Below are 18,765 nucleotides of genomic sequence, written 5' to 3'. Positions count from 1 at the left end.
GTTTTCAAAATATCCTTGTTTGAAATTAAAAGGTTTAAGCTCACTTAATCTAGAGCGAGGTGGTTGATTTTCGTCCTCCGAGGCATTTGATGTTGAAGGTTGAGGGGTCCATGTTTCTGTGAATTTTGCCCTTTTTATACGACTAACATGGGATTTATAGGTTTTTCCTGTTTTTGGTTTTAATAGTTTAAATGTAACATTATTATCATACCTGTTAATTATTCTTAACGGTCCTAGGTACCGGTCCGAAAGTTTCTTGCCGTCTTATTTGTTTTCATTTTTTAAGTAAACGCAATCTCCTACTTGGAAATCGAGTTTACCTTTGACATTAGGAATATTTTTTACTTCTTGCTTTCTTTTTGATCTTTCTATTTCTTGTTTTACAAGTTTGTAAGTTTTCCTCATTCTATTGATAAATTCTTGTTTATAATCTTGTGAATCATTATAAAATTGTCGTGACTCTATAATTTCATTATAAGGGATTCTAAAGTCTCGTCCGAATAATATATAAAATGGGTTATCGCGAATGACCTGGGAGTAAGCTGTATTTATTACATTTGTTAAATAAGGTAAGGTTTTGTGCCAATCCCTGCGATTTTCTTTCGTATAAATACTTAAAATATTAGAGAATAGCTTGTGTCTGTTCTCGATTTTCCCATTGGCCTGTGGATGATAGGGGGTCGATACCAATTTATTTATTTGAAGGAAAGACATTAAATCCTTGGTTACTTTCGATACGAAATTAGGGCCGTTGTCGCTCAATACTGTATTAGGAATACCGAAATTAAGAAATATTTTGGCAAGAGCTTTCGAAGTCGCATAAGAGCTTTGATTTTTTAATGGTTTAGCAAATGTGAAACCGGAAAAATGATCGATTACTGACAGTACACAGGTATGTCCTTCATTAGACGTGGGTAATCCTCCACTTGTACCATATAAATCAAAAGAAACTATGTCAAATGGAAACCGGGCCGTAGGCGTTCTTCCTATCGTTGGATTCGGGTAGACTTGAGGATTTTTTCTTAAATTACAGGTTTCACAATTATTAACATAATTCTTTAACTTTGTTAAGGGTGAAGTAACGAAAAAGTATTGTTTTAATCTATGGAATGTCTTATCTAATCCCAAATGACCTCCTACTTCAGAATGAAAAAATTCAAAAGCGGGTTTTTCCAAAATTTGGGGTAAAACCGGTATAATGGAAGTTTGATTTCTTTTATTAGTATCGGTCATTATCCTACATAGTATTTTTTCGTCGAAATCATAATAATAGTTATCAATTTCTTTTTTAAAAGATTTCATTTCATCAGGTAACTCTTTATCATATAAGAAATATTCTATTAGAGCGGCACAAGTATCATCTTTCTTTTGATATATTTTTATAGAATTCAAGGAAAGTGGGCTGTTTTTCTGTTCCTTCTCAACCGAATTATTCTCAACCGATTTCATTTTTAAACCCTTCTTTCTTGGAACATACTTTGCTTTTATTGTGTTGACTTCTTCATTTTCATTTTCTACTGGGGTATTATCTGGAAATTTACTTAGATAATCACATGGGGCATTTTGTTTTCCCTTAATATGTTCAAATTCATAATCTAAGTCTTGGATTTTCAAAATCCATCTCGCGAGTATTCCCGTTGGGTTTTTGAAAGTTTGCAAATATTGCAGGCTTTTGTGGTCTGAACGCAGTTTAAATTTTCTGCCTACCAAATAATGTCTGAACTTGTCCAAATGGTGGATAATCGATAATAATTCAAGCTGTGTAGCAGAATAATTACTTTCTCCATAAGTCAGGGTGCGAGAAGCGTACGCTATTACTCTTTCTTCCCCATTTATTATTTGGGAGAGGATTGTCCCGATTCCATTGTTTGAGGCATCCGTTGTAACAACGAATTGTCCTGTTTGGAAGTCGCCTAGCGATAAAATAGGTTCTGAGGTTAGAGCCTTTTTTAAATGATCTAATGCATTCTGAGCTGTATTAGACCACACAATTTTTTGTGGGTTGCCTCTCGTGAGGTCCGTTAAAGGCTTTGCAACTTGTGCGTAATTTCTTATAAATTTTCGGAAATAGCTCATTAATCCTAAGATTCCTCGTAATTGTTTAATTGTTTGGGGGGGGGCTTTATATTTTTAACGGATTTCATTTTTTCAGGGTCTGGGGAAATTTGTCCTTGCATTACAACTACTCCTAAAAATTTTAGTTTGGTTTGAAAAAGATTTACTTTTTCTGGTCTACATTTTAAATTGCCTTCTCTAAATTTCTCAAACACTTTTGCTAGGGTCACAAAATGGTCCTCCGCGTCTTTGTCCATAGCTATGACGTCATCAACAAAATGAATTATGTTGTTTAGGCCTCTTAGTAAATGAAGGAGGGGTCTACACAATGCACTTGAACTAGTTTTTAGTCCAAATGGTACTCTTAAGTACTCATAAGAACCACATTCTGAAGTTGAAAAAGCTGTTTTAAAAATATCAGCCCCTTTTATTTTTACCTGATGATAACCTTGTGTCAAATCTAGGGAAGTAAATATTTTATTTTTATTTGATATTGAATCTAGAATTTCGTCTATTCTAGGTAGGGGAAATTTGTCACTCACTACCTGTTTATTTAAAGCTCTATAATCTACCACTAATCTAAGGTCATTATTCTTTTTTGGGACAAAAATAACAGGGGCAGAGTATGGGCTTATGCTTGGCCTTATGATTTGATTTTTTTCGAGTTCATGTATTTTGTTTATTAGCCATTCCTTATGTTTATAAGGAATTCTGTATGGTTGTTTTGCAACTGGCGGCCCTGTGGTTTGTATTGCGCGTTCATAAAATGGGATAAGTCCTATGTCATCTTCAGATGTCGAAAAAACATCTCTATATTCCCATAATAAGTCGCATAATTTTTGTTTTAATGACACATTGGTTATGTGACTTAATTCGAATTTCTCAAGGAATTGAGATCGCGTCAGTGGATATTCTCTGTCAACGTAAACATTAATATTATTCACGAAGTTTTTTTCCAAATTGTTCCAATTATTAATGTCGCATTCCGATACTACTTGTATCTCTACTAAACATGTACCTTTACTTAGGGTAATTAGGTCGTTTTCGTGGGTGTTTGTTACCCAAATGTAACCTTCTCCCTTTTCGTAATTTATAATTTGTTCTTCACAAACTACATATTTCGGGAGATCTTCTGACGGCGATGCTACCCAAATTTCATTTTTATCATTAACTGGTTCTAACATTTGTGATATTTGGACCCTCTGCATTGATTTAGGGGGAATTTTTGTTTTACGCACTACAAATCCATAATATTTTTCGTTATTTTCTTCTTTTATTGAATTTAGAAGATTCTCCGCTGGTCTTTTTCCTGGAGTTTCTATTTTTTCAAGTTTTTTCCATAAATAACAAATTTCTTGAATTTGTTTGTTTCTATACTCTTTCATGTTACCTATATTTCCCTTACTTTGTTTGCTTGTATGTTATTTATCATTGATATGGTGTCCGTTGGGTAGATAAACTTTGAATTTGCTACATCTAATTATATTTTATTTGATTTTAAAAAATTTGCGCCTATTATCGCTTCGTATGGAAAATTCTTACAAACTATAAATCGAGTATAGAAATTTCTGGTATCCTTGCGCAAGGCTAGATACACAGTGCCTTTTACATCCAGGTCGTGTCCGGTTACACTTGACAAATTGGGACAGATATTACTCATTCGTCGTTTAATATAGTTTGGTAATTTATTAAATACGGATGTATTTATCACATTTACGGTTGCTCCTGAATCTATAAGGGCTGAGAAATAAATATTCCCTGCGTTGAAATTTTCAAATACTGGTAACATCTTATTATTATTTGCACTTAAAAATGGTATTATTACTGGGGGGGACCTATAAATTATCTTGCCACCAAATTTTGGTCCTACGAAATTTGGGGGCTTATATCGTTTCCTTGGGACTCCCAGATGTTAGATGTAGAACTTTCATTTGTTCTGTTTTAGTTTCCTTGGTTATTATTTGAGATGGAACTATTATATGGCTGCCGTCGGCTGATGTAATTTTCTCTTGTACTTCTGTTCCAACTATTACTGGAATGATTTGTCCTTCCACGATACCCTCCTCGATATTGATACGTATTGCGTTGGAAATTTTGATTTTGGGTGGGATAATTATTTCTTGTTACAAAAGTGTTCCCTCGATTGCCTCTAGGGGCGTACCCACTATAGTTTGTCCCCCTGGACAAACGGTTACCCGTTCCCCTAATGTTTGGTCGATAATTATTGTTTGCGAAACAATTTCTTGCGATATGTCCTAACCGACTACAGGTGTAGCACCTTAATGGTTCATTGTTAGTTTGTGCCCTTAATTGATTATTGGGGGCAAAACGTACTTGTCTTGGAGGTGTTGTGGTTCGCATTTGATCTCGAACAGGTTTGGGCGATGATTCTCGGGAGAAAAATCGCGGAGAGGAATCTCTTGACTTTACAGGGGCTTTGTTTTCTACAGCATTTATTGACAGTTTTTGATGCTGCAGGACAATTGAATCAATTTCTACGGCTCTTTCTATTTCCTGAACTGCTAGTTCTAGGTTATCAATATTTTTAGCTATCAAAAGGCGGTATAACTTTGGGTTTAGTCCCTGTTTAAATGCATTTAGTATGATTTTTTCATGTAATTCCCCTTCTCCTGGACCGTATCGCGCTTCTGTTGCGATTCTAACCTTATGCAAGTACTCACGAACGTTTTGGGTCTGTTCGAAAGTAACTAGGCCATGTTTCAGTTTATTCAATGAACTTGTGTCAATGAATCTTTTCTGGAAGGCCTGTTGCAATAATTCTATTGAGTTAATGGTTGAGGTTGCTTCTGTCGAGTTTTCGAGTTTTCGATTTGTTTCAGGAATGTTAACGCCTGTCCTTTCATTCTTAAAAGTAACATATCTTTTAATACTTTTAGGTCAATTTTTGTCATTTCCACAAATTGTCCTAAATGGATGTTGAATTGATCAACGTCCGTATCTCCTTCATATTCTGGTAATGATTTTGCAATTTCTACTGAAGTTGCAATAATTTGTTGTGCTTTTAATTTTTCATCTTGTTCCTGGTCCATATTTATTGTAGTCTTTTTTTTACGTATGCGGTATAAAATAATCTCCAAATTTTTTAATTTTATTACTGTTTTATTTTAATTTCTTAAAGATTTTGATTTTTTTTTGAATGGAATATACCTATAAAAAAATGCAAAAATAGAAATAAAATCGCACTGCACCTAAAAATTCAAAAAGCGAGATAAAATTGCACTGCACTTAAAAATCAAAAAATAAAAATGTAAATAATCACACTTGTCTATGTTAGTAGGCATTTATTGCGTTGGTACTTTCAGTTCCTTTTGCTGCTTTCTTTTCCCGACCGCGCCATATGTTACGGGGTGGTTTTGTTAATTAATAAGTTTGTGTTGATGATTTTATCTAAAAGGGGGTTGGCGTTGAGTTGCTTAGGACTCTTCCAAGTCTTAATAGCTTAATGTGGATATGGGAGCTAAATTATTAATAAAATAAAAAGGCTTCGTATAGAATCCCCAGTAACCTGGGAGACAGAACCATCTCAGTGTTGTTCGAGGTCTCCTGAAACAAATATAGATTCCCTTGGGACCGTACCTGAAGGCTAGAGGAACTGTACCTGATGCCCTAATACATAGACAAAAGATGATTAAGTACAATAAGGTTTATTTACTTACAATATACAACTATTGACATAACAGCTTCAATGACTTATTGCATGAAAAGGTGAACATGAGCAAAATTGATCTTGACAATTCGAATCCTTCCTTAAGACTAACTATTCGCCCTTGCGTTGGGCTCATATATCCAACGCGCGCACTCGCCGGACAGGCTTGGTGACCTGTGGAAGTTGAGCTTCACTACTATTGGTAAAATTTAATCATGTGACTAATCTAGCATCCAAAAGTTGTTTTTATGGCATGGATTTCTCTTCTGGTTTTGGGTTGAAAAACCCAGGGGTCAGAATAACTGGTTACTTAACTTGTTAAGTAACATTTAACTTATCTAAATGCACGTAGTCCAACTGCGTAGGATTGTGCAGACTGTTAAATTTAGCAATTGTTAAATTCTAAATGATTTTATTCAAACCTTTTTCTAATTGAAATTTACTAAAGGGGTGTGACTGAGAAATTTAGTCCCGAATTTAAGAGTTCCTAGAAGAGTATGGATGAGAGATTTGGTCCTATATTTGAGGATTTCTAAGGGGGTGTGAGGATTTGGTCCTGAATTTTATAGAGGGGAGGGGGGCTGGTCTATATGTTACACAAGCGTATTAAACAGCAGACATAGGACTTGCGGTAAAACTGTCCTGTAAGGTAGGACTAAAACTTCTAAGAAATTCAGATTTAATGTATTGACAAATGAATACAAAAGAATTTTAAGAATTTGGCACACTTAAATGTCACAATTACGGCTTTCGTTTTTTCCCTTGCCTTGATGTGTGACAGCTTTCTCTTAGGGACAGTTCTCAACTCGAGCGTTCATGAAACTAGGCGGTTTACTTTGAACATCTTTGGTAGGTTCACGACCTTTCATTGAAGCAAGCCCTGGCAAGTTCCTCTTGACGAATTTTCTGTAGTAATTTATATTGACAATCGGCATGAATCGCATGATAGGCACTATATCTTTTATTAAATAAAATAAAACAAGTTTTTTTAACTAAAAACAAGGAGCGACATTAAAACTGAAAACGAGCAGAAATTACTCCGTATATCAAAGGGGTTGTTCCGTCTTCAACGCCCTGCTCTTTACGCTAAAGTTTGACTCTTTCTCTCAGCTCTACTTTGTAAAACAGCAAAAATAGTAAAATACAAAGTGTTTTGTATTTTCTTGACTTGAAGCTAAAAATGGTAGGTTCCTGGGCTGAGTTGACCCTAAATTGCGAAAAAAGGTTAGGGGAATGTGCCTCAAATAATAGTGCCCCAAAAAAAGTATTTTTTGGCAAAACAGATAATTCGGTTGCAGCAAGTGAAAGCCCCCCTCCCCCCCCCCCCGAAAAAAATACCGAGAATTTAGCTAGCGCCAATTTGAGGCAATAAGACCTTTCATGGGAATTTTTAACCAACTATAAAATTGGTAAAATCTGATTGCGAACGGGGCTCTCAAGTTAAGGATGGCGGACTCTGTAACAAAACACAATGAAACACAAGTTAGACAAGCTATTTTGGATTAGCCAGTCTCGTGAAATAGCAGATACATTATTTTTGGAGTGGGCAGCCAAGTTTTCCTTCTTTTTGTCCTGTCGAAGCTAACTTAACCTTTTTCTGGCGACTATCACAGAACTATTGATATTTCGCAATAGAAAAAAAATACCGCAATGTACTTATATTTTGCTTAACAACAACAAGCTTTGTTCCGATGTTTGGTGAAACAGAATCACCTGGTCTTACTCCGAGTATCAGTAAATCTAGTATAAGGTCTTTTTGTGTTCTAAAGCTCTTTGCTGACATACTGCTGTAAAAAATTGCTCAAATTGAAATTTTCTAGTTATCCAAATTTTCCTTGCATTTGGTATCTTACTTTCGTCAAAAGACGGAATCAGGTAGACGTCCTTAAAATTAGTAGAAGTAAAAACCTGCCTGTGTTCTTCAGATATTTAGACTGAGCAACTGAGGGGGAAATAATGGGGTAGAACTAAAATCAAAGGCTGACGATAAAAGGGGCAAACGATAGCAGTACAAAAAAAATGCCGTTTGCGTGAGATTTTCAAAGCCAAAAAAGGTAGGTAAAGGATATGGCATTAGACTTTACAGTCCGTACCGGCGGTGCTGATATCCGTTTCTTGACCCTTCAGCCAGGAAGTGCAATGGGGGGATGGGGGCCAGCCATCCTGTGCTTTCGCACACCCTTCCTCTTTACTTTCCCCAGATTTCGCCGGGTACCCATTTAGAGCTAGGTCGACCCTGGCTAAGCTTACAGTGTCACGCCACTGACCCCCGTCCCAAACTGAAGAATTGGGTACACTGGGATTCGAACCCGCGTCCTCTCAGACAAAGGATCCCGAATCCAGAACAGCAACCCACTCGGCCAGGACGGTTCCATTTTCAAAGCCAAACATCATGGACATTAATTCTCAACTACAGGCTATCAATAGCTGAATGATTGTTTAAAATTAAGGTTTGAAAGTAAGCTAAACATGCTCGCAATACAGTTTAGGGTAACGAACTGTAAGTAAGGGGCGACTAGGCTCAATTGTAACAGAAACTACAAAAGACGGAATTTTAATATCTTTAGATACATCAAAGAATCAGATTATTATGCTGATCCCAATTATATAACATTAATCGAGTTTAGTGTTACCCATGAAAAGTTACGACCCTGAGAAAATTTTCGAATTAGGTGGGGAACACCCCCTAAAATTCAAGAAATCCTTATCAAAATCACGCCATCATACTCAGCGTACCTGAGAACCCTGCTCTACAAGTTTCAAGCTCCTATACATAAAAACAGGGAATTTTGCCAGAAGATAGATCACGGATGCTTGTTTATTTTATTTATTTTTTCCCCAGGGGTGATCATATTAAAATAATTGTCTTAGAAGATCAGGAGAGGATCCATTCGAACGTAAATTAAAGATTTTTGTGCCCTTTTTCAAGTGAATAAAAATATTGGAGGACAACTGGCCCCTCTCCCATACCCATTTTTTACCCAAATTAAAAAAACACCTATAATTATTTAAAAATAGCCTAGCTGTTATCACTCTTCAATTCTTTAAAAAAAAAAAAACATACCTGAACAAAAATGATAACTGAAAAATGTTTCATCTAGTTTTATCAGTACTATCAGTTTTCCAGGTGTCACTGTACAACAGAACGAATGGCAACATAGAAAGATTAATTGTTTTATGTTCTGGGCTTATACTATCCCCGAATTTATGGGGATTTCCCCGTAAATACCTGTGTCTCCCTGAAAAAATTTATGGGGTCTGGGGGTTCCAAAACGCTTGTACCTAGGGGGGGCTAAAGATTAAATCCGGCCCTGTTCAGAAGCCTTGTTAAGGGGCAGACTGAGGCGTAAACACCTGATCCTGCTGCTAGTATAAGTACCATCGTTGCCAACGCTGTGGAATAAATTGTTTCATTTTTCCGACTTAAATTGCACCACAAGAAATTAATTTGTACCGTCCAAACAGGGTGAAAAATTTACCAAAACAAGAAGGACATTTTCAATAAGCTAAAACTTGAACAGAAATCCGACCCAGAAAGGACTGAATAAAACCAAGATGCACTGAAAAATTTTTATTCTACCAAATGTACTGAATTGTACCTTGGACCTCTACATTTTACCAAAAACAGTGCAATTGTTCTACGTTGGCAACACTAGTACGCACAACCCAGAAAACAAAATATGCACCAAAACTTACAAAATATAACCGGTATTGTTGAGGCCACGATTTTTTCGAACACACTATATTAAACTCGAATTATTCTTTTAGATTAAGATTCTGTCTGTTTTTAATTTTCTGATATTTAAATCATAAGTATTATTAGTAAAGGCGGTTGGTGCAGCAAAGATGTTAAAACTAGAATAGGCAAGGCCCAGGGTGTTTTTTGACAGCTGAAAAAAGTTATAAAAAATTTGAAGATAAGTCTGCAAACCTAAGATAAGATAAGATAAGATTTATTCATCACGAAACACACATACAATATTACATTTTACTATTTCCCCAAAGGCTCTTTACTACTACTACTACTAATAACTCACTGCAGCACCAAGCCGCCTGAGGCCAACACAGCTACGCACGCTCCTCCTCCAACCTAATCTATTTAAAGCCTCCCTCTTTACACCCTCCCAGGAAGTTCCCATTTCCTTTAAATCCTTATTTATGACATCCTCCCAACCCAGACAAGGACGACCTGCTTTCCGTGTAGCCCCAGACGGTTGGCCAAAAAGGACAATCTTCGGTAATCTGTCATCCTTCATCCGTAGAACGTGGCCTAGCCATCTCAACCTTTCTTTCATTATAGCCCCAGAAAGCGGGATTGAACCACACTTTTCGTACAACCTGCTGTTTGAAATACGGTCAGTCAGCCGGGTACCCAGAACAATCCGTAGGCAATTTCTCTGGAAAACATCTAGTAAATTTTCATCTGCTTTTCGGAGTGTCCATGCTTCAGAACCATATTTGACCACTGTCATCACTGTAGCTTCCAATATTCTAATCTTGGTTTGTAGGCTTATCTTTCTATTCTTCCAAACTTTTTTTAACTGTGAAAAAACACCCTGAGCTTTAGCTATTCTACTTTTAACATCTTCACTGCTCCCACCATCTTTACTAATAATACTACCAAGGTAACTGAAGCTCCCAACCTGATCAATCTTTTCGTTACCTAAGGTTACCTGTTCATCTTCACTTATTCCTAACCTTAGTAAAAAAAAGGGGAAAATAACGAGCCACTTACTCAGAGAAAAAAAAATAATAATCACTTACTCACAGAGAGAAGAGCAAAAAGGAGAAGAGAGGAAAATATAAATAAAATGAAAAACTATAGAAAACAAAACTAAATAGACTAATAGATTGAATAGACTAAATTAATTATGTAGATCTGTAGATAAAATAGACTCCAATGAAATACTAAGGAAATATATATGCATACATACACGCATATACACATATAAAAAGAGATAAAATAATTTCTAAGAAGCCAATGAATTTTTAATAATTTTTTTGAACAAACCGAATGAGTGGCACCTTCGAGCTGATTCGGGCAACTTATTCCATACAATATAACTCGCAATTAAAGGATTAAAGTCTGACCTTACACAAGGAGTAAAAGGAACTTGAATATGATTTTCGGTATTGCGAAGATTATAATTATTCTGATCAGAGGTGAAAGATGGCTGAACACTAAGGGGACGGGGGAGGTCACCATGAAGCTGAGAAAAAGTAAAACATGCACACGAAAGAATATACAGTGACTCGAGATCAAGTAATGGGATAACTCTTGAACGGTTAGTTTCCTTAATGAGGTTTCTAGCTTTATTATAAACCTTAGAAAGTGGTTTTAACAGTGAAGGAAAGGTTGACATCCATAGTAATGGACAGTAGGAAACGTAAGATCGGATCAAGGAGTGAAAAAGGATTTCCAAAATTGTTCCAGGGAAAATATGTTTGAGTTTCCTTAAAATACCGAGACTCCTGCATATCTTCATTTTAATCAAATCAATGTGACGCTTGAAAGACAAGTTTTCATCAACAAGAATGCCCAAAAAACGAACATATCGATCTTTAGATCTGTGAATTATCCCATTTGGCTGATGAATTTCTGATAACTTGGGATAAATCTGAGAAACATGCGAAAATATCAAAAAATTGGATTTTGAATAATTTAGGGTAAGAAAATTAGCATCAAGCCATGAAATTACTCTCTCAAACAAGTATTCCAAGTTTAATCGAAGTTCGGACTCACAGTTCCCCGAAGTGCCGAGTGTGCTATCATCAGCAAAACAAACAAGGACATCAGAAGATAGCGAACTATAGCTGGCACTATGGGCAAGGTAAGGTTTAGGATGACAGAGTCTACAGCAATGAATAGGTTTCTGCTTTTTACTGCGTAAAAAAGATCATTTATATAAATCAAAAATAGCACTGGCCCTAAAACTGATCCCTGAGGGACGCCAAAATTCACTTGTGATTGACAGAAATTAAATTGTGGATTGACAGAAATTAACCTATCATTCAAACAAGATTGAAACCAAGAAAATACATTACCCCTAATGCCAAAATGAGACATCTTCGATAGAAGAATTTCATGGGTTAAGGAATCGAATGCCTTGCGAATATCCAGGAATATAGCAGCCGGAATTAATCCCGAATCCAATTCAGAATGTATAAAATTCAAAAGGGTCATACAGGCATGCTCCGTGGAGTGCTTCATTCGGAAACCAAATTGAAAATCATGAAGAAACTCTTTAGATTTTAGAAATTTAAGCAGACGAGAAAGCATAGCCTTTTCGAAGATTTTACTAAATACTGATAAAATTGAAATTGGTCGATAATTTGCTGGATCATTTCTTGGTCCACCTTTATACAGAACAATAATCCGAGCACGCTTGAGAGGATCTGGAAAAACCCCATATTTAAATGAAAGATTAACAAGTTTTGTAAGAGGCACAACTATTGAAGGAAGAATAGATTTAACTACCTTAGCAGGAATAGAATCTGGCCCAGATGAAGATGAGTCTTTCAAGCCATTAACAATTTTAGTAATTTCAATTTCTGTTACTGGCTCTAGAAACATAGACTTAACACAAGACGGCCCGAGGTAAGATCTAAAGTCCGACTTAGACCGAGATAAAGTAGCTGTGGAAGCGATATTATTACCAATACTAGCGAAAAATGAAGTAAATGCTTCTTGGACATTAAGCTCACCCTCTACAGTCTCATCACTAATGACCAGACTCATAGGTAAAGAGCTATATTGAGAACCAGGTTTAAGCACAGAATTTATTACCTTCCAAGTTTTACGAATATCCTTATTACACGCAGCAAAATTATTTAGATAATAGAGAGATTTGGCTTTCCTACACAAGGAATTATATATATTCCGGTAAATCTTGAATTGACAAAGACGAATAGCACTCGTTGAGAGTGTAGCGCATTTATAATACCTCCAGAGATTATTTTTCCTTCTCCAGCTTTTGAGAAGTCCGGAGGTCATCCATGGGTTTAGAGGAATAATCCTTTTAGACCTGCGATTAGAAGGTGGTACTTTACAAATGCTAAGAATAGCCTCTTTTATGGTTCCATAAAACGACTCAAATAAACAAGAAAAATCCTTGTCATTATCAAATAAGCTCCACGAATTTTTCGCTAATTTAGAACCAAGAAGAGATAAATCATTCTCACCAAACCTAATAGAATAGGAATCAAACACTTGAGTCCGGTTATTCCTTCCCCGATTAAAACTGAACCGAGAATATATGGGAAAATGATCGGAGATATCAGTAACTAAAATTGAGTTTTTCTTTAAGCAAAGCGTAGAGAAGATATTGTCAATCAAAGAAGCTGTAACATTAGTTACTCGTGTGGGAATGGATGTAGTTTGTAGAGTTCCTACGGCAAGCATGGTTGAAAGAAAATCAACTGAAGCCGAAGAATTTGAATCCATCAAATTTATATTAAAGTCACCCATTATGATTAACTGACACGGACGTTTCAATATTATGTCAAGTATTTCCTCAAGATTCCGAAGAAACAACGAAACCGCGCCGCTAGGAGAACGATAAATATTGCCTATGATTACATCAATACCATTAACTCTAATTTCTATAAATTGTGACTCAAAGATACCTTCAAAATTCCTTGATAAGTCATCCCGTAAGCAATAATGCAAATTACTAGATATATACATGGCAAGACCTCCTTTAGCCATCTTGCAGCGGTTTATATGTTCCATATTGTAGCCATGGATATCCAATAGCATTTCATTGCCAGAATCCAAAAATGTCTCGCACAAACCAACAACATCAGGCTGTCCATCCGAAACTATTTGTCTTAAATTATCTATTGACGAGGAAAGACCCTGAATGTTAAGCTGAAGTGCAGTCAGAGAATAATTTCCTTTGGTAACCTCCTCTCCCCCCAATTCCGAAACATATTTACTATTACAAACAGGGTTTGTATTAGTCAGGTTTTGATTAACCTGACCGACAGAATTATTCACAATACTAATTAGATCAAAAGGATTATTTTCAAGCTCGCAAAGGCGTCTCTCACGACTTAAAATAGTGACAAAAGCAGGTTTTACTTGGAGTCCATTTAAATCACCAGATGAACATAAAAGAAATCTTTACCTAAATCTATTACGAAAGAAAAACCTGTCAAAGGATTATAAACACATAAATAATTAATAGCACAGAAGGTACTATCGGGATGAACCATGAGCATGAAAAAAAAAATGAAACGAAATAAAAAGAAACTGTAAAAAAGAATGACTTAGGAAAGGATACGCATCAAGAAATTATTAACCAGTCACATACTAATACATTCATGCAAATAATTTATTTTGCGTATACGAGTTTCACCAGTAACTTTGGCTAGAATTTGACCATGATCAGATCAAACACTTCTTGGGCCGAAGGTGCTACGAGCCGCGTTTAATAGATCCCGACGCTTTTTAGTTAGGTTTTCTAAAACAAATACACCTGACTTTGCCAACTTACTTTTTGCTGCAAACACTTTACGAGCAGGATCTAAGCTTGAAAATTTTACTAGAACTGGGGCGATTTTCACATTCTCAGTTTGATTAGCAGGCATGCGGAATCGATTAGCCTTTAAGAGGTCCATTTCTTTAAAATCTTGCAAGCCCATTATTTGTGTTATCACTCCATTAAGATTTTCTCTCAGTTCCACATTGGGGTTTGGTTTCACACCGTAGAAAATTAGGCTATCAAGTAAGGCATCCTGCTCTAGTTGGTCAAACTTGTCTTCTAATTTAGAGATTTTATTTTCAAGCAAGTTCACTGCATTATAAAGTTTTCGAAGGGTTGTTTCAATTTTTTCAAATTTGGCATTATATTCAAGGGAAATCGAATTATAAACTTCGTTCACAATATCTTCACTGATAATTTCCGAAGCTCGGCGATCTTTCATTGTATTTGATACGACACGAGAAATATCATTCATTAGGTTAGACTTAGTGCTCATTAGTTCCTCTTGAGTTTCATTTATTATTTCTTTTAAAGTTGATGCTGCTGCAGAAGTTGGGGTTAATGGTGCTAGGCTGGATTTTCCTTTAGTTTTAGCGGGTAGTGACAAGTAGGACTTACATAGAGTCTTGAAAATATCAGGGGATAAGCGCTGCTCTTCAAAAGCCTTATTTACATCTTTATCTGTCCTCGCACAAGCTTCGTTAAAATGGTCATTCCAGTTGCGGATGTGTGCTTCAGCTATATTATGCTCCGAGTGGGTGCCATAGCAAAAGACTAGATATCTAGCTTGATTTTTCTGGTCTTTGGTGGTTTTAATAACTACTGATGGCCATAAGGGATATCCTTGAAATGAAGCTAGGACAAGATCAAACGGTTTGTATTTTGCCATTTTACAATCTTCAGTCACCATGGGGGGGGGGGTGAACACTACAGGTAACAAATTTCGACGACAACAGAGTGTTCCAATTTGCCGCCCCAAAAGTACTCACGTTTGTAATATGTGCTTGGTTATTCACGCAAGTTCATCAAATTCTTAGCAAGGACTATATCCAATTCAATTGAAAACTGGTTTAGCTCTTCACTCTTTGAACTCTGATAGTCGACTCAAACTACCAGTGACGACAGTGGTCAAATATGTTCCTGAAACACAGGCGCTACGAAAAAAGGGGGAAGATTTGCTAGATGTTTTCTAGAGAAATTGCCAACGCATTGTTTTGAGTACATGACTAACTGACCGTATTTCAAACAGTAGGCTGTACAACAATTGTGGCTGAATCCAACTTTCTAGGGCTACAATGAGAGAAAGATTGAGATGGCTAGGGCACGTTCTGCAGACGAAGGATGACAGATTACTTAAGATTATCCTTTTCAGCCGACCGTCTAGGACTAAACAGAAAGCAGGTCGTCTTTGGCTGGGTTGAGAGGAAGTCGTAAGGAAAGATTTAAAGGAAATAGGAACTTCCTGGGAGGGTGTAAATAGAAAGGCTTTGAATTAGTTAGGAGGGAGAAAGAGCGTGTGTAGCTGTGTTGACCTCAGGGGACTTGGTGCTGCGGTGAGTTGATAGTAGTAGCAGCAGATAGTGGGAGCGTTTCCTTGAAAACTGGCACACCTCCGCAAAGGCTTTTGATAGTAAAAAAAAAATGCTATCTATAAATTTGTTCCTAAAATACATTGGCCCAATTTTAGCCAAAATTGGGATCTGTGGCCAAAAGCTGTGAGAAACAGCAATTTATCGAGTTACAGTGTTCTTTATTGCTTAAAATAAACCTTAGAATTGATAGTTTTCTTTTGAATAGAACTTTTCAATGTTTTCTACAGCCGTTGTTCGAATACTATCGTCCGTAGATAAAAACACAACCCAAAAAATTCTTTGGCAGGATGCCTGAAATGCTTAAAATGAAGTTTTAGAAGATTTTTCTTTCTTTTTTAGTTTGAAAGGGGCAAGCATTTGTCTATAAACCGGCCTTCAACGACATCTACTAGCCTCTGGGGTTATAAGATGCGAAAGACAGCTCCAAACGGCACTTATAAAAAAATAAGTATTGATTTATTATCTCAATATTGTCTTATGAACAGTACGCTTTTCTGTCTTTGTATTCCTCTTCTGATTTTTTAGTTACTATTTGCACACCAACAATAAAAGTTTAATTTCGAAAGTTTAATTTTTGAAAGAGAAGGTGTTTCGCAAATTTCCTAAATTATTTTTAATATTATTTTTAGACTTAACGAAATTTTTGCAATATTTAGAAGTATTTAGTTTTGCTTTTTTCAAATATTCTCACAAGGAGGAAAGAACTGTAGTGTTTTTTGTATTTTATTTTTTAGCTTAATAATTTCTTTGAACTGTCCCAAGATTGATACAAGGCGACGATGATCAGATAGAATATTTTGTGTGCGGTAGTTTGTTTGTAATCAGCAGTGTGAGTCAGATTAAGATAAAGAAAGCACAAAAAAATCTTAAGAGGTCTGTCTACTTTGGAACAATGGCTGCATGTAAACGACCCATTTCAAAGACTGTCGGTGCATACGAGAATCTTCTGTAGAAGTATGATCGATAATATAATGAAAAAACAAACATCACTTTTATATACGCCATTATACACTATACAAAGAAAGAAGAAGGTGGATGAGTCTCATCACTGTTGTTTTGAATCCTACAAAAATATACTATCCATCACATTCTTTCTTCGTCTGTTAGAATAAGAAATATGATTTTATTAATGCTTCGGACCTTTTCTGTTATACCTGTGCAAATTAATTAAAATCTTCTTTTTAAAGCATACATACCGAACATTCTCGTAATTCAAATGAATGAGGAACAAAAGTTTACATACCTGTGGAACAAGTGCTTCCATGACAAGTGTTACAATCAAGGATGTTTAAACAGCCTTAGGGTTTTCTGAGAAGATGAGGTCATATGCGAAAAACAGGGTCTTAAGGATATGTAAAATAACGTTCACAACGTTCATGGTGAACGTTAACAGAACGTTTTTTCTTTAATCTGAGGATTGTTTTGATTTTTGTCCTGTCTTGCTTTTTCTTTACTAGCTGTAATTTCATTTGAAGGTCCAATTCATCAGCATTATCAATGCACCCAGTCACAAGTGAATAAAACGATGATTCAATACATAGTATTATCAAAAAAACCACTGAGCAACCTTTTGAGCTGAACACAAATTACCACACACAAAGTATTCTGTTCGTCTTCAACTGGAACAAGCAAATCAAATCCACTATACGAAAACCATTTTTATTTCTTACCCTGAAAATTTCATAACCGCTTTTTGGTCATAAATATATGCAATGTTACCCTTCCCCATAGAGGATGTCCTGTATATCGTCGCCCTGTATCAGTCTTGGGACACTTCTGATTGAAACACTTGGAAAATATCCAAGAACAGCAGAAAGAAAGGCTGAGTGTACAACTGCTTTTTCATTCTATTTATAATCGCTTCCTATGTATAAATTGGGAGAATTGACTAATAAAGAAATCTTTAAACTAAAAATCTTTAAATAATTTTTTTTCAATCTTTTTGTATTTAATTTCACATATAGAATCATTAAATATGTTGAAGGCTTCCAAAATTGAACCCGACATTGTTCAAAAATTGAGCCCCTCAGCATTGTGCGTCCCTGGGCCTTGTGGGGCTATGTGTAAATCCTCACCTGGTTTTAAATGGTGGTCACTTGCTTTATAAAAAAAATTGAAACTCTCCATGTTGCCATTCGTTCTGTTGTAGTGTCATTCGTTTTGTTGCACAGAGACACCTAGAAAACTGCTATTTCTTATGAAACTGTATTGTCTATTTTTCATATATAATTTTTCTTCAGTTACATGTATATCTTAAATAATTGAAATGAAATCATTTACTAGAAAATATTTACAGGTTTTTCCTCTCTATTTCATATTTCCTTCAAATTGGGTTTCATTGTAAACACTAGAATTTAGATCTACAGGTACGGGGTTGAAACAACTGAGACGTATGGGATATAGCTAGGATATGCATAATTTTTTGCTGCGTATTTGGAAATAGGGAAGGTTGAGTATAGTCGGGCTGCATGTAAAATGTAACCTAACCTATCTAAAATACCAGCTAAATATTTATTGAAACATAGCTACAATGTAGTTTTTCACAGCCAAAGCTCAAATACTTTTTTTGTGAGGAGGGGGGGGATTGTATAAATATTATAAATAAAATCATTCAGTTTAAGGGAGATTGGGAAAATTTGGCACAAATTTGAAATAAATAAAATCTACGAGCCCCTCCCCTCCCCCCTGAAGAAAAACTTTTGGATCAACTCTGACTTCATATAGTTTATAAGGTGTGCATCAGCTCTCTCCTTCGTCGTGAAATATAAAAATTACTGCAACTTTTCTATTGTTTTTTTTTCATTTGCCTATTCTTATGTTTTTAGTTCATCCTGCTTCTTAAAATGTGCCCCCTCCGCCATATGCCACCGTCAATGATTTTCGTTTCGTGGCCCTTCAGCCACGAAGTCCAACTGGGCAGGGGCAAACCACCAGTACAGTCAGGAGCGGTGCATCGCCTGTTTTC

The 18,765-nt window shown here is 36.0% G+C and overlaps 2 protein-coding genes across 9 annotated transcripts in view; one reads left to right on the top strand and one right to left on the bottom strand.

Moving 5' to 3' along the window:
* Window positions 1-18,765, top strand: part of LOC136031730 (vesicular glutamate transporter 1-like) — a gene marked incomplete at its 5' end in the record, with an annotated part of 404,579 nt that overhangs the window by 137,203 nt on the left and 248,611 nt on the right.
* LOC136031723 (uncharacterized) overlaps window positions 1-18,765 on the bottom strand; it is a 94,285-nt gene that overhangs the window by 42,068 nt on the left and 33,452 nt on the right. For 3 of the 8 annotated variants that reach the window (XM_065711430.1, XM_065711428.1, XM_065711432.1), the window contains one exon: window positions 8,787-17,977. The exons of 1 other annotated variant lie outside the window; for it this stretch is intronic. In XM_065711430.1, coding sequence (XP_065567502.1) covers window positions 11,445-13,481 — 2,037 coding nt within the window. In that variant the 5' untranslated portion in view covers window positions 13,482-17,977 and the 3' untranslated portion in view covers window positions 8,787-11,444. Of the gene's footprint in view, window positions 1-6,384; window positions 6,629-8,786; window positions 17,986-18,765 lie in introns of those variants that run through there. 4 more of the 8 variants (XM_065711431.1, XM_065711429.1, XR_010618566.1 and 1 more) reach the window with 3 other exon arrangements.

Source organism: Artemia franciscana, chromosome 10 (assembly GCF_032884065.1).
Source record: "Artemia franciscana chromosome 10, ASM3288406v1, whole genome shotgun sequence".
Taxonomy (NCBI): Eukaryota; Metazoa; Arthropoda; class Branchiopoda; order Anostraca; family Artemiidae; genus Artemia; species Artemia franciscana.
The sequence above is the reverse complement of the archived record's forward strand: the minus strand, read 5'-3'. Positions and strand labels throughout refer to the sequence as shown.